This window comes from Ctenocephalides felis, unplaced genomic scaffold, assembly GCF_003426905.1.
Source record: "Ctenocephalides felis isolate EL2017-DRISC unplaced genomic scaffold, ASM342690v1 CF-g0.4_SCAFFOLD_01604, whole genome shotgun sequence".
NCBI lineage: Eukaryota > Metazoa > Arthropoda > Insecta > Siphonaptera > Pulicidae > Ctenocephalides > Ctenocephalides felis.
The window spans coordinates 6,744,848-6,768,555 of NW_020537758.1; the positions used below are offsets into that span (position 1 = coordinate 6,744,848).

At 24.2% G+C, this 23,708-nt stretch overlaps 2 protein-coding genes across 2 annotated transcripts in view; one reads left to right on the forward strand and one right to left on the reverse strand.

The window, feature by feature from the left end:
• The window catches only part of LOC113372959 (diacylglycerol O-acyltransferase 1-like), a 9,667-nt gene extending 6,452 nt beyond the window's left edge, over positions 1–3,215 (reverse strand). The window contains exon 1 of the mRNA XM_026613288.1: positions 3,188–3,215. Within this exon, the coding sequence (XP_026469073.1) occupies positions 3,188–3,215 (28 nt within the window). The remainder of the gene's footprint in view (positions 1–3,187) is intronic.
• A 9-nt stretch (positions 3,216–3,224) lies between these two features.
• On the forward strand, positions 3,225–15,430 carry LOC113372371 (diacylglycerol O-acyltransferase 1). The gene is made up of 12 exons (XM_026612691.1): positions 3,225–3,451; positions 6,051–6,217; positions 8,011–8,139; positions 8,295–8,389; positions 9,938–9,990; positions 10,059–10,167; positions 11,161–11,310; positions 11,493–11,643; positions 11,733–11,898; positions 11,990–12,159; positions 12,482–12,584; positions 15,131–15,430. Exons 2-12 carry the CDS (start codon positions 6,090–6,092, stop codon positions 15,359–15,361), a joined length of 1,485 nt encoding a protein of 494 aa, XP_026468476.1. The 5' UTR covers positions 3,225–3,451; positions 6,051–6,089; the 3' UTR covers positions 15,362–15,430.
• The last annotated feature ends 8,278 nt before the right edge of the window (positions 15,431–23,708 follow it).

Here is a 23,708-nt window from a genome sequence, read left to right on the forward strand (position 1 = left end):
TTATCTAGTTTTTACGAATGTAAACAAATCAAAATGTCTAGAACAAAATTCCTACATTATTTGACAAAACGCAAAAAAATCACCGGAATCTATAATTTTGCTATCACCACTTTTTGACTAAACTATTCGTGGGAAAAAATATATAAAAATTCTGTAAATGCCAATTTGTGATAAATTTTATGCAAATTCTAATTGTATAAATTAAAAAAATGTTTTGGAAGTTTTGGAAAAATACATAGTAAAAACTACAACAAGTACAAAAACTTACTTAAAATTGTTCATAACTTGTTGTTTTACATTTTCAGATTCAAAATTTTAATTTTTATTAAAATATAATATTATATTATTTATTTATAATATAATATTATATTATATTAGTTTTTACTTAATTATTCATACTACAATTTACAATATTTAATAACAATTACTATTTATCACAATTTACCCGAAATTTTGTCATCAAAACATCAATCACGACTACAAATACCCTTCCTTGCAAATTTTATATGTATTAAAATAAAGTATTAGATTTTTATATGTATATACAAATACACTTGTCGATAAGTGTATTATCTGTCTATTTATATAACAAATAAAATTATCGATAATACCGATAACATTAACAGTTATTATTTATGTATTCGATAACAATTTTTCCTCATAGTCTAAACATGTGACGCATTAAAAATGTATTTGAGTATTTAAAATCCGAGATAATATAAATTGTAAATAGATTATATATATATATATATATATATATATATATAAAACAAAAAAGTTTTTTAAATAAACTATTTCTTTATTTATCTATTTATTTACTGTCGACGTTTCGGAACTAAGTACGTTCCATCTTCAGGACATCTGTCAAGAAACATGATCTTGTTAAGATTTAAGCAAACAATATGTTTAAGAAAAGAAAATGGATTTTTCTTAAATAATAAATTAATTGAAAAAATAATAATGTACAGAAATATGATAATATAATAAGAATGAAAATGATATAAAATAAATGAGTGGATTATATAACAGGATATTAAAAATGATAAACATTTTTTTTATAAGTTATGGAAAATTTTAAGAAAAGGTTAATGATAAAATTGAATTAATTACCTGTATGTTTGAATATACGTTAGCACTTTTTCACTAACAAAAATAAGATTTTAACAAAAATTGAATTTATGAGTTATTTTTCAGCCAAATAGGTAAATTTTGTAAATCAAAATTACTATAAGTTTTGTCTTCTGTCTAAGCACCATGTATAGGTAGAAAAAAGGTAAAGGTAAAGCACCATATATATGTAAATATAAAAATCTCTACATTAATAAAATTTCATAATAAAATATAGAAATAAAACTTAGAACGTGATGCTGAAAAACAAAACACTTCATTAGGAATTTTATTAAATGTTGATTATTTTTTTATAATTTTTGTATAATTTAAAATAGCTTCAGAAAATCTTTGCTTTAATGAAGTTTGAAGATAAATTACGAAAATTACATCTTAAATAAATAAATAAGAATTATTCTTATTATGGCAAACTAGAATTGTGACCTGTATTTTGTATTTTGAGAAATATTTTCCCAAAGATATAACTTGCCTTACATCAAATAATAGCGAAACTTTATTATGCTAAGTTTTCAATTTAATATTTTTCGTGAAAAAATACATTGCCAAGAATACCTTATTAAATCGATTTCGAGCAAAACCTATATATATATATATATATATATATATATACAGGGCCGGTCCTGGGGTCCTCAGCGCCCTCATGCAAGATTTGTTCTAGCGCCCCGCCCCCCCAATAATTTTGACTGTTTTAACAGTTTTTCATTAAAATTATATAAACATTTCTGTTAAGTTTTTTAATTAATTTTCATTAATAATTCAAATCCAGTCATTCTGGATTTAGTATACAAAAAATTAAATATGATCTAAAAGCGCATAGAATACATTGATTTTAAATTTATTTAGAAAATCGCGACGATTCGCGGGTTGATCATAATCAAATATTTTTTAACGTATGGGTAATATTAATATTTAGGCTTTGAAACACTTAACTTATTTATTCCGCGATTTATTCTATAAAGCAAATCACGCTAATAGAGCAAAAAAAACTAGTCTTTGATTTTTAAACATAACACTCGAATTTCAAGTTTTAAATTAAATTTTATTTTAATTTATTATTTCACTATTTACAATATCCAAAATTGCATCGTAAACTTCTAATTATTGGTATTGTAAGAGCCGAATTGTATCCAGCTTTACTTTCCCATCAGATTCAAAGTATCAGATTGTTGTTTTAGTAGAGTAAAACTTAATTTAAACTTATTTCTAAAGTATTGTCCAAAGATTAGTAAAAGATGCAAAGAAATTACATATTTCCTCAACTATACTGAAACAAACAAATTATATTTGTATACGTATTATTGCAGTAAATCAGTTCGCCTTTTTTCTCCAATAAAACCCAATAATTAATTTAAACTTACATAGGTTTGCTCTTACGGGATTGAATACTAAATAATTTCTTTTTCGATTCCACGCTAACTTCAAATGAAGAGAAAAAATTAAAAAGTACATTAAACAATAAGCAGAACAATAATTCACAAATTTATTATTTATTAATAATATTATTAATTATTTATTTGAGTTATTATTTGGTTAATTGTTTCTATTGATATCACATTGCAAATTGAATATGCCTTCTGTATCTCATAGTTAAGTTGGACTGTTCATTATAATCTATTAAGTATTCTAGATTTTATATTTAAAAAATATATAGATAATATATTATAAATTTCATTTCCGAACCTCGTTTTGCCGCCCCCTAAGGCGTGCGCCCGCATTTTTTGCATGCATTGCATTCAAGGTAGGACCGGCCCTGTATATATATATATATATATATATATATATATATATATATATATATGTATATATATATACAATAAAATGGCGTAAATGTTGGTCTCATATTGGAAAATGTTAGAAAAAACAATATGGGTTCAATATAGGGAACCAATATTGTCCTCACACAAAAATCAATATTGTACCACGATTCAAATAGATTTATAATTTTTTAAACTAAATAATATATATATATATATATATATATATATATAAATTTATTATCCCATCCATTAAATTTATCTAATCCTACGCTCTCCCCACCAACTTCGCTCCATTCACTCACCTCTGTCATGTTGTCCCATCTGCCTCATGGTCTTTTAGTACGATCTGTCACTTTCGTCAGACATAACCTCAATTTCGTGGAACGCACACACATTTTTAAAACAGATTTTTGTACAAGTATTATAGATTTAAAACGTTATCATCGCAAGTCGTTAATACGGATAAAGATTATTAATATTAGTGTTGTGTAATATGATTTAGATAAATAATTGTAGTTGAATTTGGGAATTTAGAGGTGTTGGGAGAATCGTCCATGGATTTTTAGGTTAGTATAATTGCAAATTGTTTTGTACCAAATATAGTAATGAATTTATTTCACAAATATTCTTATTTATTATGTACATGCATTATTTCAAGGTATTCTTTTTTTTTTTTTTGAAGAAGTGCAAAGTTCTTAGATTTTTATTGTGCAATTTTATGATACTTTTATTAATAGATTTTATGCGATTTATCTCGACGACTTGATAAATATTTTATCGTTTAATTAATATATTGATGTTGTTTATTATGTAATATTTTTGTGAATTTTGTTGGTTTTAAAACGTGTAAATTGCTTCTGCGAATTAGCAATTTTTATTATTTTTTTATAATAATCTATTTATAGGTTTTGTTGTGCGATTTTATTTTAATTTTTTTTATAATACATAGGCATATATATTTGGAGTTTGAGTTTATTTTTTTAATTTTATAAACAAACAAAAAACTGCGTTTATAAAATTATTTACAATAGAAGCACCTAATATTATTATAATTTTTAAATTTTAATATTAGGATGATATGTTAATAATTAAAACAAAAAATATTTGTTTTTTAAACTATTTAATACTAATTATTTGAAGAAAAAGTTTTGGTTTGAAAAGTTATGATGAAATATGAATTAGTCTTGCTAAAGATTTTTTCGTATTTATTTATACTTTATTCTCAATATATTATTTTAATTATTATTTAAATTACTCTTATTTAAATTTCTATATATAAATTTTATTTATTTTATATATATATATATATATATATACGTATATATATATATATATATATATATATGTATATATATATATATATATTTAGAAGTTTTGTTCATATGTTAAGAAATTTCATCAGCTTGGCATAATTATATAATTATATGTGTATATATATATATATATATATATATATATATCTATGTATATATCAAGACAATTAAATAATTTACTTATATAAAATATGTATCTTAATGCAACATATTACCTGAATTTATGAAAAGAAGTCTAGTTTTCGGGTCTAAAATTTATGAAAAAATATAAAATAGTTCTTGCAATATATTTTTTTGTTGTTAAAGCTGCCTAATTACTGCCTAATTTTTAATTTTTATTATTACGAAATTGTAAAAGCGCCCAGTAAAGTTACATTCTGAACGATCTTGCAAATATATTTGTACTAGGTTGTAACTTAGACTGTGACCTAGTGACTTTTTTAACCGGGTTGTAACATAGACCGTGACGATCTTTTTTAATTTATTTTTTTTTCAATAATTTAGGTGTTTAATCAAGTCACATTCTGAGCAACCTTGCAAATATATTTGTACTAGATTGTAACTTAGACAGTGACCTAGTGACTTTTATTTACTGGGTTGTAACTTAGACCGTGACGATCTTTTTTTATTAATTTCTTTCAATAATTTTCTTTCACAAAATAGGAAGTGTTTAATCAAGTCACATTCTAAACGACCTTGCAAATATATTTGTACTAGGTTGTAACTTAGACTGTGACCTAGTACTTTTTTTTACTGAATGTGACGATCTTTTTTAATTTATTTTTTTCAATAATTTTCTTTCACAAAATAGGAAGGTGTTTAATCAAGTCACATTCTAAACGGCCTTGCAAATATATTTTTTACTAGGTTGTAACTTAGACTATGACCTAGCGACTTTTTTTTACTAAGTTTTAACTTAGGCTGTGACATTTTTTTTAATTTATTTTTTCACAAAATTGGAAAGTGCTTAATCAAATCACATTCTGAACGACCTTGCAAATATATTTGTACTAAGTTGTAACTTAGGCAGCGCTTAGACGGCCTTTTGTTTTTTGAATTGAAAAAAAAAACTCGATAAAGTCACATTCTAAACGTTTTTAGACATAAATTATTATTAGATAGCTTGTTTTTATTTTTTTCACTATTTTTTTTTACAAAATTCAAAAATGCTGTATAACTTTTTTTAAAAAAATTACCGATTGTTATTGATAAGAAGAATTGTGCATTCATATAAATAAAAAAAATTGAAAAAATATTCATTATTCTCATAGCATTTCCAAAAAAAAATTCTGACCCTAACATATCTTACACGAAATTTTTAAAGTGACATTCTAAACGCCCTTGCAAATATAATTATGCCACGATGTAAATTAGACTGTGTCTGCAAGTATATTTTTTATCGTTTTCAATAATTTTTTCACAAAATTGGAACTGTCACAGTCTAAATACTATTGTTAATATATTTGTTAGAAATTAACACACGGACTCGTAAATTGTCTATTAATTTTAGAAAAAAAAGTTCTTTAGCGTTACAAGTACCTTCTTGAAAGAAAAAAAAATAATAAGATAATAAAATAAGAAAAAAAAGGTTCGATGATGAAATTTGAAATTTTATTATTAAAAATCCGAGAATTATATGTATATATATATAAATATATAAATAAATATATATGTACTCGTCTATATATATATTAGTTTGTCAAATATTTCCCTTCCGCTTTTTTGCTCTTGGTTATAATACAAAAAGGCGGAAGAGATATTTGACAACCTTATATATATATATATATATATATATATATATATATATATATATAAATACAAATTTTAACTGTATTAATCTTTATTTTTTCAGAGATTTTTTTTTATAATCAAGTGATAGTATTATCAAAAGATGACTTCTTCCGAAAGTGTTAGTTCAGAGGAAAATGTGGTCCGATATCGAAGGGCTCAAAGTACAACCAGGGCCGAAGAGATAACAAAAAACGAACAGAAAGTCAGATGGGCCCAGCCTGATAAACCGTAAGTTGATAATAATAAAAAATAACAAAAAAATAACATACATATTTTGACGGTACTAAGTCCAACTTTAGTGTAGATAGTGAAAAATAACATTTTGAATACGAAATTAGTTAGAATCTAATGAGGTTGAGAAAGACACATTTTTCTAATTGGATTTTTGCTGTTCCAATAAGATTTTCCTTTGCTTGTTTTTTTACATGTAATTTTTTTGAGAAAAATTACTTTATATTAAGTTTCGATAATTTGAAATCAGTTTATTACATCATTGTTTGAAATATTATATTAAACTGCAATTAGTTTGATATAATATTCTAAAAAAAGTTGGCTATTCTGATAAAATAAAACTATTTCAAGTATTCATATATTTCAAATTATCAACTTATTTTCGAATTCAATTTATTCCAAACAAATGTTAACAATAATTATCGTAACAACATAAAAAATATGCAAATGAATCTTAATTACATATTTTGTATTTATATATTTATTGCATATGCAAATATTCTGCATAATTCATTATCAATTAAAATAACTAATTAGATTCATGCATGAATTTAAATGTACCGATCGTAATTTTCGAATTTGCATTGTTTGAATTTTTTACAAACTTGTTTTCATTTGTCTAATTAGTCTCATTAAAATAGTAAATGAAATTCAATCAAAAATTAATTTTTGTTTGATATATATTTTGTTCGTCAATCTCAGATTTATAAAATTGTTTGTCAATAGTTTTGCTGATAAAATGAATTTTGTTTTAATAAATTAAAATTTTGGCGCAAGAATTTTAGTGTATGGTTATATGTATTTTTTATGTAAAGAATTAATTTATATTTCCACTTAAATGTGATTCAGACGTTTTTTTTTAATGAGATCACTTCAATTGTACTTTGATCTCAAAAGATTCGTCATTCCAATAAAATACTAATTAGAATTAGAAAGTTGACGAAAATAAAATTTTGCACATTGTAACAGATATAAAAAAAATTTTATATATATTTTTTTATAATTATCAACATTATACAATATTCTCATTAGAAAACGATGAAACTTTGTTAGTCATTAAATTATTATTTTTTATCTAATGGATAAAAAATAATAATTTAAGTTTAAATAATAATTTAGTTTGTAGTTTCTAATAGATGTGAGTTTTTTTTAAAAAAAAAAATATGTTAATAAAATATAATAATTATCTAGTAACATTTTATAATATCTTTAACAAATTTTCCAATTTCATATATATTTTTCAATACAAATTAAAATATACTTGTTCGGTTATACTCAATCAAAATAGAAGCAATTGAATCGGACTTCATATGCAAATTTGAGAATTGATCTTTTTTTAAAAAACGCATTTAAAATAAATAAATTTGTTTTGCATTTTGTATGATTCTAAATAATTTCTGTTGAAATGTTGTAAATTAGACTAGTCTTATTAGATTTTAATGAGTAATTTAATTTTAACAAATATATATATATATATATATATATATATATATATATATATCGCCTTGACTACTTCAACTACGTGAAATTTCTCATAGTAATTGTTGTTGATGTTTTTACAGATAAGTCGACCTTGTATATCAAAAGTTGCATTTCATCGTTCGATTAATCGTACATCATTGTGTAACCGTATGAAAATATAGTGCTGAAAATAAATTCAATTATATCTAAAAATAAATATATAAAAATAAAATCCATAGCTCCTAGAACCTTTACCTACTAGCTCAAATGTTACATATTTTTTATAATAATATAATAGTTTATAATTGACTTTTATTTTTTTTTTTCAGATGTCATCGACCAAGGGATTCCCTGTTTTCCTGGACATCAGGATTTCGAAATTTTCAAGGGCTCGTAAATTGGGGTTTTTTGCTACTTAGTATAGGAGGTTTGAGACTGGCCTTAGAAAATGTTATCAAGTAAGTGGAACTAGAAACACAAATTATAATCAACATATATTATTTTTTTAGTGTGTATATATTTTTTAAAAATTCTTACATTATCAAAGGATTTATTTAAAATAGTTTCGGTAGTTTTTTGGAATTATTTTCAATATTTTTTGCGTTTTTTGCAGATATGGTATTCGAATCGATCCCATACAATGGTTTAATGTTTTAACAGGACGAAATGAAGGAGGTGCAGATCATCCATCTATTGTTTTAGTTTTATGTAAGTAGAATAATAGAAATATATAATTTATTAAATATATATATATATATATATATATATATATATTGATTTGCATAAATATTTTTTAAATTTATTCATCCGTTACATTGGAAAGTTCAATGCAACAATTTTCACAAATTCAAGGCAAATGCATATGTAAATTTTTATATTTTCTATTAATTAAATATCAAAAATACAAGAAGTGTTTAGATTAAAACTAATTAGGATTGTACAAATATTAACTTATAAGATTGATAAAATAAATAAAATATAATAAAAAATAATAAAATAATATAAAACCAATTACAATATAAATAATTTTAAAACACAATAAAATTTGATTTTTTTAAGTAATTACAATAAAATTAATTTAAATTCAATTGAATTAAATAAAGAGAATAAAAGTTGATATCAATATAATAAAATTATTAAAATTCAAAGAATAAATAAAGTAAAAAAAATTAAATAACTCAAATAAAATAAGATAGAATGAAATAGTATGAAATAATGAAGAACAATACATTATAAAATAATAAATAAAATAAGAACAAATTTTTTAAATAAAATAAAGAAATTCAATAAATGTTTTAAAATTGTTAAAATTATGAAAAAACTAAATTTATTAAAATTTTTTAGAATTTTTAAAAAGGAAATTGTCAAACTTATTAAAGTTATTGAAATTGTTAAAATTATTCAAGATATTGAAATTACTGAAATAATTGAAATTATTGATATTACTTATTGAATAAAATAAATAGAAATTATTAAAATCGTTAAAATTGTTAAAGGAATAAAATTGTTAAAATTATTAAAATTATTAGAATAAAATAAAATAAAATAATTAAAATTACTGAAATAATTAAAATGATTGAATTTGAATTATTGATTTATTAAGATTGTTAATAGCAATTAAAATTATTTATATTAAAAATATAATTCAATTAAAATTATTAAAATTAATTATAATCATTAAAATTGTTAAAATAAATGAAATTAAATTAATTAAATAAAATAAATTAAATTAATTAATCAAATTAAATAAACGAATTAGAATTAAATAAAATAATTAAATTAAATAGGAAAATTAAATAAAAGAGCTGAATTAAATAAAATACAAAAAAAAACAAGATTAAGCGAAAAATATCATTAAAATCATTAAGATCATTAAAATTATTAATATTAATAAAATGACTTGAATCAATAAAATTACTAAAAGGAAGAATTTCCAACAAAATAATAAAATTGATGAATTTAATCAAAATAAAAAAATAAATTGTGAAACTAATACAATTAATATAATAAAATTAATAAAATAAAATACAATGAAATAAAACAAAATGCAATAAAAAAATATTAAAATAACATAGAATATATAAAATACAATAAAATATGTAAAAAAAATAAAATCAATAAAATGAAATAGACTGAAATGAAAGTAAAAATAACTGAAATGAAATAAAAGCAAATACAACATATTATAAAATAAGATATATATTTTTTAATACATTTATAAAATAAAATATTATATAAATGAACTTATTTTTTCAGATTCTGTCGTTCCAGTTGTGATATGTTTGCTTTGTGAAAAAGCTCTGTCAGTTGTAAGTATTAATTTATTTTATATATATATATACATATATATAAATTATTACAAATTTATTTTTTGTAGGAAATTATAAATAATGGCACAGGAATGTTCATACACGTCAGTAACATATTTGCTTTGGTCGTTCTTCCTGTGATTGTTTTGAGCATTAAAGGAAACTCTTTCAGTTTATGTAAGTAAAAATTGAATATATATATATATATATATATATATATATATATATATATATATTGATAATTCTCTGTTTAATATCTTTCTACAACTAAACTCAATCTAGCCATTGAACAACAAAAAAAAACACTAGTTAACCCACATATATAATTTTTAACTTCAAAGCCTATCGGAATAAAACGTTCTGCCATCTACCAATTTATTCACACTAAAGTTTCCTCACTACTAACAAAATATATTTATATGCCACTAATACTATTTTACTAGTCTACTAATCATAAAAGACAGTAATGATAATAAAAGTTTTATAAAATTAATTGTTAAAATTGTGATCTAGTATATATTGGTAAATCTGAACATAATTTTTAAGAAATATCTTTAGTAACTCAAAATTAATTCTAAAAATTCCTAAAATATATAAAACTACATTTTTCTGAACACATTAGCACATTTACATGCTTATATACATTTTTTTTTAACTAGACTATACTACATTACAAAGAAAATTCATTTAAAAGACATTTATTTTTCAAAATAAATAATAGTCGGATATAAACAACGGAAAGAATTTTATATTTTTACAAAGATTCTAACGTATGTGAATCTCAGTAATAATATTTATTTTTCTTTTTTTTATTATTATATATTATGAGCAAAATTTATTTAATCAAAAGACGTTTTGCTGAAGGTTGTTTCATTAAACTATAGGGTCCGCCAAATAAATTTTGTTTTTACAAACTACTGAATATTTTTTGATATTTCTTTATTTATTTGGACAAACCTTTTAGTTAATAATGAAATTAATTCATTTAATAATGATTATAATAATTTCATTCAAAAATGAAGAAAAAAAGTCTCGGCTGAGCGTTGAAAAAATGAAAATGAAAAATGTTAGATGGCATACCCTATACAGAAATAAAACATACTAAATAAACGCAATGATATATTTTGGTGTTTGAGTAATAAAAGTGTTAATCTTATTTTTTATTTTTAGTCGGAGGAACCACAGTTTGTTTCGTGTACGCAATACTGTTTCTCAAACTGTGGAGCTACGTGCACGTAAATTTGTGGTGCAGAAAAAACTTGAAGAGGCCTCGACAGGAAAAAAATAGACAGAGAAGGCAGAGTTTGTCTGTTAGTTTCAGTAAGTAACAAAAATGATATAAAAATAAATATAAAGAAATTTATAGGAAACTAAATGCGGCGCAAACCGAATGTCAAAAGGAATATTCATAATTAATTTTTTTACAGCAAACTAAGTGCGACGCAAGCCGAATGTCAAGACATTTTTGTACTGCTATAAAATAAATAATGTTTTTTTTGTAGATGAAGGTGAGAAAAACGGTTCAGCCAAGTCGTTGGAAAAAGATCCCAAGGGTATTGTGAAATATCCTGATAACCTGAGCCTGAAGGACTTGTATTATTTCCTGGTTGCACCAACTTTGTGCTACGAGTTGAACTTTCCCAGAACATCTAGGTAAAAAAAAATAAAACTAAAAATATTATAGCAGATATTTTTTTTTTAATTACAGCAAAAGTTTTTTATTTGTTGCAATTTTGTTTTAGGATTCGTAAACGTTTTTTGCTAAAACGTCTACTCGAAGTCGTCGTCGGAATTCACGTAGTAATGTCTTTGTTTCAACAATGGATGATACCTTCTGTCAAAAATTCCCTGACACCTTTTTCCACAATGGATATTACGAAAATTACAGAACGTTTGTTAAAATTGGCTGTGAGTAACCAAGGACGTTTCGCAGAAGCGTGTTTTATTAAACTAGATAATTTAAAATTTAATTTTAAATGGTGATTTTTTTTATGTCCAGATTCCAAATCACCTAATGTGGCTGTGCTTTTTCTACTTGACATTCCACTCGTTTTTAAATTTAATTGGCGAACTTTTGCATTTTGCTGATAGGAATTTCTATGCTGATTGGTGGAATGCTAATAATATTGATACGTTTTGGAGGACTTGGAATATGCCTGTTCATAAATGGTAAACATAATATTAAAATATAATGATAAAAAATAATATAATAATATAAGACCAATTACAATATAAATAATTTTAAAATGCAATAAAATTCGATTTTTTATGTAATTACTAATAAAATGAATTAGATTCCATTAAATTTAATAAAGACTTGTGTGCCAACCTTTTTACCAATAATTCTTTCTAAGAAATCTGTTTTATCACTTTGAATCAATTGTATAGACTGTGATTCAATATATGTAGGTGAAATCAGTCAAAATTCAATAAAAACTACTTCCGCAGTTTTGAAACGTAAAATAAAAAATTTTATTCATTTTATTTTTAGGTGTGTAAGACATTTATACATTCCAATAGTCGAGTTTGGTTGTGGAAAGTTCACGGCAGGCATTGTTGTCTTTTTGATAAGTGCATTGTTACACGAGTACTTGGTAAGTAATTTTATTTATTTTTATTTTCATTTATTTTCGCAATGGCTTTGCATGTTATTTTATTATTTTTGAGTACATCGTATCATCCAAAATATTTCCAAAAGTGTTTTTACACATGTAGTGTAGTGGTGTGTTCATTGCTCATTCAACTTTAGTTTATAATATTTATTAGTGCTTTAACAAATGTGCTTTTTCATTAATTCTAACGCAGTAAGTAGATGCATGCATAAGTATTTATTATCAACATCCATCATCATTGTATGTGTTGCATCGATAATATCATATCCAATAGTTTCAAATTATTCATATAAATTGGCTTTTGCTTGGACAAAATCTATTTATTATTATTTTTTTACCAGGAAGTGGTGGAAGCTAGAAACTTAATAATATTACAAACTGAATCTTGGCGTGTTTGATCTGAATATTGTCTTATCCTCATACACTAACTTTTCTGTTTTTCCTACAGATTGTTTTGTTTCTACTACAGAAAGTTTCTGTTTCTCCTACAGAAAGTTTTCTGCTTCTTCATCGGTTTCCTTCCCACCAATAAATTGACTGTTTCTCAATCAATTTTCCATTGGAAAGTTGACTGTTTCTCCATAAGTTTTCTATTGAAAAATTCACTTTTCTCCATCAATTCTTCACGTCAAGTTTGCTCGTCAGTAAAGTCTTTTTTTTACATTTTATATCAAAATCATGTTCGCTCGTTTTGTTTATCTTGTAGTTTGAAATTTAATTTGCTCGTCAGTAGAGCCCCCTTTTGATTTTTCAGATTAAAATTTAATTTGCTCGTCAGTAATGTCCCTTTTTCATCTCCCTGTTTAAAATTTAATTTGCTCGTCAGTAGAGTCGCTTTTGCATCTTCCTGTTTAAAATTTAATTTGCTCGTCAGTGGAGTCCCTTTTTCATCTTCCTGTTTAAAATTTAATTTGCTCGTCAGTAAAATCCCTTTTTCATCTTCCTGTTTAAAATTTAATTTGCTCGTCAGTAGAATCCCTTTTATATATTTTAGTTTAAAATTTGTTTACTCATCAGTAGAGTCCTTTTTATATCTTTCAGTTTAAAATTTAATTTGTTTGTCAGTAGAGTTCTTTTTTAATTTTTAGTTTAAAATTTATTTTGCTCGTCAGTAGAGTTCTTTTTTTGTCTTTTAGTTTAAAATCTAATTCGCTGTTCGTAGAGTTCCTTTTTAAGATTCAAATCAAAATTAAAGTTTGCTCGTCAGTAGAGTCCCTTTTTAACTTCCCGTAGGGTAAGTTATTGTAATGGGCCGAAAATCGGAATTGAAAATTTTTACATTTCTCGACGTTTTGAAGGTTTCTGAACATTTTGGCATACCTCAGAAAAAATGGATGTGTGTGTGTGTGTGTGTGTGTATGTGTGTGTGTGTGTATGTATGTGTGGATACAAATTTCCAGTCACGTTTTAGGGCGCACGGATCAACCGATTTGAATGGTTCAAAAAACATTCGATTCCTATTGATATGGAAAAGAGCTGATTATATTTTGGCAAACGCAGGTCCAGCCGTTTCGGAGATACGGAGCAAAGAGTGCGGAAAATAGAAATCGAATTTTTGAGAGAACGGAGTATCCGATTTGAATGATCTAAAAAACATTCAATTAGTAATGATTGGAAGAAGTGTTTATTAGTTTTTGGCAAAGGCAGGCCCGGCCATTTCAAAGATACGGAGCTAAATATGTAAAAAATGGCAGTTTTTGAGAGAACTAAGCGTCCGATTTGAATGATTCAAAAAACTTTCTGCTTGTCTTAACAAAATAATTGATTTTGGAAAAAAAAAAATTTTGTTCCATTTTTTTTTTTTTTTTTTTTAGTTTTTTGTTGAAACAAATAATTTCAACTTTGCAATTCAGTTTATATAATTCTTATAAATATTAGACAATGTTACAATATTTATAATAATCTATTTGAAAACATTCAGTATTCCTCGAACATTTCGTTACGGTACGGGAAGTTCCAGCAATTTGTCTTAAGGCACGATGCCACCCACCCCACTAGTTAGATCTTAAATCAAAATCAAGTTTGCTCGTCAGTAGAGTCCCTTTTTATTTTGGATGATCCGTTCTCTCAAAAATTCTATTTTTATTTTCTGCACTCTTTGCTCCGTATCTCTGTAACGGCTGGACCTGCCTTTGCCAAAAACTAATCAGCACATCTCCATATCGATAGGGATCGAATGGTAAATGAATCATTCAAACCGGTTGATCTGTGCGCCCGAAATCGTCGATTAATAATTGTCTCCACACACACACACACACACACACACTTCCATTTAGTTCAATTTAGTCCATTTAGTTTCTGAGGTATGCCTTAAAAATGTTCAGATACCTTCAAAACGTCGAGAAACGCAATAATTTTCATTTTCGATTTTCTGCCCATTACTATAACTGCCCTACGGGAAGTTAAAAATTATGAATATATAAATAAATTTAAGGATATGATATATCACATAATGAGACATTTACTTATGGTGATGGATGTATATAAATCTAATACAAAATATATTTATTCATCCCTTTTTTTTCCAGGTGAGCGTACCCCTAAAAACCTTCCAAATTTGGGCATTCACCGGAATGATGGCACAAATTCCTTTATCATTCATATCTCGATTTATGGAAATAAACGTCGGGCCAAGATGGGGAAACATCGTGGTATGGTCCTCCATAATCCTGGGCCAACCTTTGGCCATAATGATGTACTACCACGACTATATGATAACTCATTACGGCGACACATTGGTCAACGGAACGAGTCATTGATAGGAAAAAATAAAGAAAATCCATTTGCATTCCATTAAAATTATTTTTGTATATATTAAATTATAAAGCTAGGTCCAAATTATTGATATACTTAATCATTTATCATTGTCATATCAAAATATTAAACTAGTCGTTTGTTTGTTTTTCTTAGTTGTTAAGTTTTGTATTAAATTATGAAATTATTAGTTTAATATTTGTTGCGATACTTTTGTAAAGTTTATATCGGTTTGTATATATTATTGTAAAAATATAATGAAAGTTACAAATTATGTGAAGTGTTTGAATTTGTCGAATTTGAAATACTCTGCTTGGTTTTAGGAGGCTATGTGCGATTTTTTGAACGTTATGTACGATCTTAGGAGACTAAGTACGATTTTTGGAGACTAAGTACGATTTTTAGGAAGCTATGTACGATTTTTAATAGGCTATGTACAATTTTAGGAGGTTATGTTAGGTTTTTAGAAGGCTAAGTATGAGTTTTAGGAGACTATGTACGATTTTCGGAGGCTATGCAAAATTTCATTTCATTTCAATTTCTAATCAATTTTTGAAGAACTTGTTCGATTTCAGAAAGGCATGTTCGATTTCTAGGAAGATCCGTTTAATTCTGGGAGGCTCTGTGTGATTTTCGAAGGTTCCGTTAGGTTTTGGAAGCCTCTGTTTAATTTTAGAAAATTCTGTTTGATTTTATAGGTATTTGTTTGATTTTAGAACTATCTGCTTGATTTTAGAAGTGTCTGTTTGATTTTAGAGCACTCTGTTGCATTTTAGAACACTCTGTTTAATTTTAAAGGAGACCTGTGTTTGATTCTAGAGGAGTTTGCCCCATTTGAGAAGTCTGTTTGAATTCAGAAGACTCTTGTTAGATTTTAGTTTTTTTGTTTAATTTTAAATGTCCCTGTTCAATTTTAGAGCACTCTGTTTGATTTTATTGCACTTTGTTTGAGTTTTTCAGTTTTGGAGCACTTTGTGCTATTTTGGAGCACTCTGTTCAATTTTAGAGAATTCTGTTTATTGAATCCTATTTGACATTATATGCCTTAATAAATTTTCGAATGGTGTCTTTGATTTCATTGGATTTATTAGATTTTAGAGAGGTCTTTTTGATTTTAAACATCTTTAAAATTTTAATTTTAGAACTCTGTTTTAGCAAAAAAATTGTTTTTTGAGAACTCAGTTCAATTTTAAAAGTCTTTGTCTAATTTTAAAAATCTCTGTTCATTTTTAGAAGTCTCTGTTAAATTTTAGAGCACTCTGCTTGATTTTATTTTTTACACAAAATGTTTTGAACTCTAGTTGAAAATATTACAGTTTACTAACGACTCTATTGCTCATGCAATAGTACAAGTCTTTGCTAAAGCGTGAAACATAGATGGAACAACTATTAAATCTTTTAGATTCATATCATTTGTTTTATTCATTTAAGACTTTTATATTCATTATATAAAATCATTTTGATATGTGAATAAATAATCACGTTGAATACTTACAAAAAATGATAAAGATAACAAAAATATAATCTTACCGGATTATCGATATACATTTGATATAATTGTTATTTTATTAAACGTTTCGACGTACATTTGTATTATGTCATATTTTAAAATATTGTACATAAAGGTTCTAAATTAATGAATTTTAAAACCAAAGTCCATGAATATGTATTTTTAAACGATACAATGGCTTTCTCATGCAACACTTACTTTTATAATATAGGGAAAAAAATGAATGCAGATTCTCTACTAGAAATGGCTAGAAATTTTTTATTGGAAATTCGACGCTCTGCAAAGTTTTTGAAATTTTTTTATGCTGTTTCCATACAAAACTTTGATTGAATAGCGCTCTATCTAAACGTTAATATTAAGAACTAAAGCTTTCAGAGAATTGTTTTTTATCAACTTGGAACCATTTGAGTTTTTGGGAGCAAGGAAATTCGAAAATATCTATATCAAGGACCACCCTAAAATATATATATATATATATATATGTATATATAATTATAATTATTTTTATATAAGTGCTCCGACACCGATGAAGGTCATAAACTTTTCTGTATGGAGTGTGGGATTTTGCTTAGACAAGCACAACGTTTCGTTTTTGTAATACAACACCTTCCTTAGGATAACGCAGTTGCTTCACTCCAAAGCTAATATGACACCGAAATAATATACAATTATAATTATATACATATATATATATATGTATATATATACTTTTATCTATATTAATTATTTAAGTACTAAAAATGAGAATAGATAATTTCAAGTTCGCTACTATTTATAAACGAAGTATTTGTCCATACTACCAAAATGTTGTCATAATTTGTCTAACAATTGCCCTGTAATTACAAATTTCTTTTGTAATTACATTTAATAATAATAATAGTAATATACGTCACTTAAATTTGTTAAAATATCATAAAATAACCTAAAATTTGTTAAATAAAATAATTATAGCATAAAAGTATTATAAAGCTTATTAAAATTATTATTAAATTTTTAAAAAATACTTGCAACAAAGAAACTAGTTATATTTAAAAATAATTAAAATTAACTAAATATAAATAAGTTTATAGTAAATAAATTAAACAATAAATAAATGAGTAATAAAATAGTTAATAGTTAATTAAATTATATTAAATCTGCAAAATATTGACTTGAGCCTTATTATAATATTATTATATCGACGGCTTGTAAAATAAATAAATAAATAAATATTTAATATCTATAAATAAATATCTTATTGAATTATTCTAAGTAAAATTTTGTAGAAATTCTGATCTCTCTAGAAATTGGCCAATATCTTTCTAAAAAAACAACATTTTTTTTATTCAATTTTGCTTATATTTTATTTGGATATTTATTTCAATAAAAATGCACAATAATAATTACACAGTAATTAACAACAATTAATAGGCATACTAAATTAAATATTTTTTATCAACGTTTCAAAACTAGATATGTTCAATCTTCAGAAAAGCTGCATCTTGAAATTATAAAATAAATTTCATAGAGGAATTCATAATTTTCAGAGAAAATTTTTACAATATATTACTTCATGTTTGATTTTGTTTTTATTCAATATATACATTACTCATATTTCAATTTTATTAAATATATTGAAAATTATGCAAGACTTTTCAAATAAAATTTCACATCACGAATTCAAATAGTAAAAAATCTTGAAAATATTTTTATTTTATTTAGAACGAATATTGAGCTAAAATAAACAATTTTTGAAAGTTTTGTAATAATTTTTTTCATGAATGTAATATATACTAACGTGTATTATTTTTTTACATAATTGATTTGCAAGAATTTTTTAACTGTTTTTTTGGAAAAAATTGTTTTCAATTACCTAAGGCTGAATTTTTGATGAAAAATTTATAAAACATTACAGAAAAATGTATATTTAGAATTATAAATAAATTGAGTAATTTGTTAAAATTTGTTAACAAAAGTTTTTTGCATAAAACTGTTTACTTGAAAAAAAAATTGCCAAACTTAAAAAGTTTTTATTATTTATTATACATATTATTACATTATTATTAAAATTGTATTATTTAAAAACATATTTTGTGTTTACTATTCATTTTTTATATTAAAACAAATTGTAAAAAATTTAAATGCGTAGAATTTGAACCAAGACTTTTTCCGCAACATTGCACATAACTAATTCAAATATTGCAAAATTTGAATTATCAAAATTTTGTAAATTAAAAATAATATTAAGCTACTTTTGGAAATTAGAATCAGTAGTTTAAAGAGTTTTTTATAATTATATTATCGACAAAAAGTATTGCGTTAAAATTTTTGCTTGCACTGCAAAAACTTGTATTTCGATTTATACCCATAAATAGTGCAATGACATTAATCGCATCATATCTTGCGAAACTATATATATATATATATATATATATATATATATATATATACATACATATACATAATTATATGAATTAATTACACGTCTGTTTCCCAGTACAGTTTGACATGCCGACCTAAAAATGTGCAACATTTGCAACAAATTCTATTTTATCAATCGCTAAAATTTCGCAATAAGTCGTTTTATCGTAAATTATGATCAAAACTATTGGTTTGTCGATTTTTATTCAAATAATTCCGATAATTAATCGATCGTTCACCCTTTTTTGCGATTAGATTAGAATTTACATCCGTGCTGACACGTGGGAGAGAGATTGAGTTCAAAAAACTTAAAAGTAAAAGAAATTTTCAGAAAAAAAATATGTAAACTAAATTTTCATTTGGTTTTATGACTATTTGGATAATAGCCTACTTATTGGTTGAAGCATGGTTGAAAGAATCATTTAAAAAATGGTAGTACAATATTTTTTGCAAAAAGTTTATATGAATAGTATTGATGATTAATTGATTTATTAGGAATTTTAAAAATTAATTAAGGACTAAATATATATACATATATATATATATATATATATATATATATATATATATATAAATTAGCATAAATTTTCAAGTGTCTAATATTAAATTAAGTGTTATGAAGTGTTCCATCAGAGAGTTCATATCGAACGGATATGAGCAAACAATTCTCCCCATTTTCCCAGTTAGCCCAGTTTGCGTTTTTCGACTACGTCAGCTATAAAATACCCCACAGACCGAAATGTACACGAATATATATATATATATATATATATATATATATATATATATATATACTAGTACACATTTAGCTCTGTGCGGCTCAGAGACGTGGACTCTAAAAACGTACGATAAAAATTATGTGGAGAGCTTTAAGTTCTGTGATTATTTCATAATTTAATAAATGTTTATATTTAAATCACTTTCCTTAGGCCATTATATATTTAAACATATTTAAACATATTCGACAAGGCCGTGAATTCTATCACTATGTAACGCTATAAGTCCATAAGTTCTATCACTAATGTAAATATGTGTACAACCGTTTTTTGAGAAAAAAATGATTAAATCATTAAAAGATATCAAATTTGGTCTCAGTGATTTCAAATTATTTCGAAAAAACAAAAAATTTGCAAGTTAAATTTCTTATGTATTTTTACATATACTTATTTGAAAAAAATTCTGTATTTTTCTATGCACATCTAAATTATTTCATAAAATAACTTCTAAATCTATCATCATTCAATGTAAAGTATTCATTTTCAATATAACATTTTATTTAATAACAACATTTTCATCTAAAACTTTTTTTCCCACAAAAGCTCGCTTACGGTGGAGCGATCTTGTACAAGCTTTTAAAAGCTCCTAGAAATTTTTTTGTTGATTCGTATACAATTTATAATGAAGTCATCATTATTAATATATAAATAGAATATTATATAGTAATATTGTGTATGAATGATGTTGAGCTTTTTGTAATATGAATGTTATAAAAGCTCTACGAGTACATAATATGTTTATTTTCATATAAATGTGAAAGTGGTAGTTATTTTGTTCCAAAACTGTTTAAAGAAATTATTACTATAACTTCTGTTTGAATAATTAAATTAAATTTACTAAAAAATTTTCATAAACACAAGAAATAATATATCGTTTTTTAAGTTTTGTTAATAATTTCTATATATTTAAAATTGGCACACCAAATAAAGTATAGCAACTTGCCAAGAGGCTTATGCACATAAATTGTATATCAAAAAAACTTGTGTAAAAAAACATTTTGGGTTAAAAAACGTAATTTATTTTGATGAAATTTTTCAAAGAAATTCAAATAAAGAATAAATGCGAGTTAAATTTTAAAATATTCAAAGTATTTGCAAGTTGCCAAGAGGCTGATGAGCTAAAATATTTCAAAATAATATTTTTAATTCATTTCATTCATTTATATCAACATTAATACAGTAAAATTACATTTTTCAACTAAATTTAAATAGTAAAAGTTATGAATAAAAAGTAGTTAAAAAAAGTAAAACATTTTTGAAAAATTTAAACAAGAAATTTAAATTATATATTTTGATGTTAAGTTATATATTTTTGAAGAAAAATTACAATCTCAAATTTGAAAATTAAATTAAAATCATTCAAATTTTAATTCGTTGAATTTTAGTAAAAGCCACAGCAGAGCGTGGTCGGGCATGCTAGTATATATATTTTTACATGAATTAATATAAATATAAATTTATATATTTCAAATTTGAAAATAATAATAAATTTTAAGTAAGAAAGTTAAATATTTTTGAAAAATGTAAACTGGAAATTCATGTTACATATTGGCTGATAGGCTAAAAATGGCATATTAAATGTTGCATATTATAATATTTGCAACAAATTGTGGCTGAAAAATTACAGTCACAAAATTGAACAAACCAAATAAAATTAGAATCGAATTTTGATCAGATGGATTTTAATGAAACAACAAAGACTAAATTTTAGTTAAAAAAATTAAGTAATTTTAAAAAATATTTTGGGCTTTAAAAATTTTGCGTGGATATATATATATATATATATATATATATATATATATATATATATATATTTATATATATATATATATATATATATATATATATATATACCTACATATCTACATATAACTACATTTGTATATACTTCACCATCGATATACTTTTCCCCAACCAATCGCTCCCCTTGGGGGCTGTTTCAATTACTTGGGGGCACCAATAACAAATCGAGTTTCCCCAAAACCACGCCCCAAAATCGTGGCTCCACCCGGAAACAGATCTATCCCCGCTTTTATCAAAAATCCGGACATAAGATACGATATCACTACTAGATCTGTTTCATTCCTCTCGCGGATTTTGAGGCGAAAACATGTCGATAGATCGATAGATCGATGAATTGATAGATTGATAGATTGATAGATTGATAAATTCAAAAATAGATGACAGATTTATAAACAAATTTAAAAAAAAATTGGCGAAAAAATCCGGGTTTGGAGAGTGGATTTATGCAAGAGTTCTCGGTGTAGACGTGTAAACAAAAATTGGTTTTAAATATTTGTGTTTGGTTATAAAGTATATGTTTGGATTTGAAAAATAGTGTCTAAACTAATAGTTAAAATAAAAATATTATTTGTGCTCAAATTATTAGTGATAAGTGAAAATTATCACTAATGTGTAGACTTTGTTTGCAACGTTATTAAAAATAAATATTTGTGTGAAAACATCAGTGTTGACAAATAACTTGTAGCTATAAACTATTATAGTAAAATAATATTTATATCACTAAATTGTGTTTAAATTTAAAGTGGAGATTTCTCCTTCAAAATATAAATTAACTATACACATTTAGTGATAAAAAAGTATATACACTATTATAACTTATAGTGCAAATAATATTTATATCACTTGTGATTAAACTATTAGTGATTAAATAACAAAAACCATCTGAATATTATTAACTTTGCAGGACAAACTTTATTTGCAGACATTCCTAAAACACTATTTTAACTAAAAGTAAAAATAATATTTATATTAAAAGATCAAAATTTACAAAAAAAACAGCAAGAGAAGACTTCTCCTTTAAAACATAAATATGTCTATCTAATTATCACTTGTGATTATACTATTAGTGATCAATTGTGTTATCTTTAGTGATAAAAGCAATAAAAGTCACTTAAATATTATAAACTTTGCAAGGCACACTTTATTTGCAAATATTCCTAAAAAAACTGTTTTGACTAATAGTAAAAATATTATTTATATCACTAAATTAAGTGTGTTTAAACTATTAGTGATTAAAATTACCAAAAAACGAAGTGGAGACTTCTCCTTTAACAAAAATATTTGTGTTTAATCATAGTGAAGGTAATATTTTTATCACTTGTGATTAAACTATTAGTGACTAATTAGTTACAAAACTATTTTTAGTGATTACAGTTACCACTAAAAATTACGTAACAATTATAAACTTTGCAAGATAGACTTTATTTACAGACATTCCTAAAAAACTATTTTAACTAATAGTAGAAATAATATTTATATCACTAAATTAAGTGTTTTTAAACTATTTGTGATTAAACTTACAAAAAAAACTGTATAAAGTGAAGACTTCTCCTCCAAAACATAAATAATGTGTTTAATTAACTATCTATTTTTAAAATAAATATTTATACTATTTGTGATTAAACTATTAGTGATTAATTTGTTATAAAATTATTTTTATTGATTAATAGTGTCACTAAATAATATAAACATTACTGTGGAGCCTTTTTTGCAGACATTTATATGAAAAACATTTTTAACATTAATTTTTGTCGACAAATAAGTGTATAAACTGTTTTAACTAATAGTAAAAAACAATACCTATAACACTAAATTATTTGTGATTGAACTATTAGTGACTAGTGTGTTGCAAGTTTTTAGTGA

Coding starts and splice junctions, on each gene's coding strand:
- LOC113372371 (XM_026612691.1), top strand. CDS start 6,090: ATGACTTCTTCCGAAAGTGTTAGTTCAGAGGAAAATGTGGTCCGATAT. Junction 11,899..11,989: donor AACGTTTGTTAAAATTGGCT/GTGAGTAACCAA, acceptor TTTTATGTCCAG/ATTCCAAATCACCTAATGTG. Junction 12,160..12,481: donor AATATGCCTGTTCATAAATG/GTAAACATAATA, acceptor TTTTATTTTTAG/GTGTGTAAGACATTTATACA.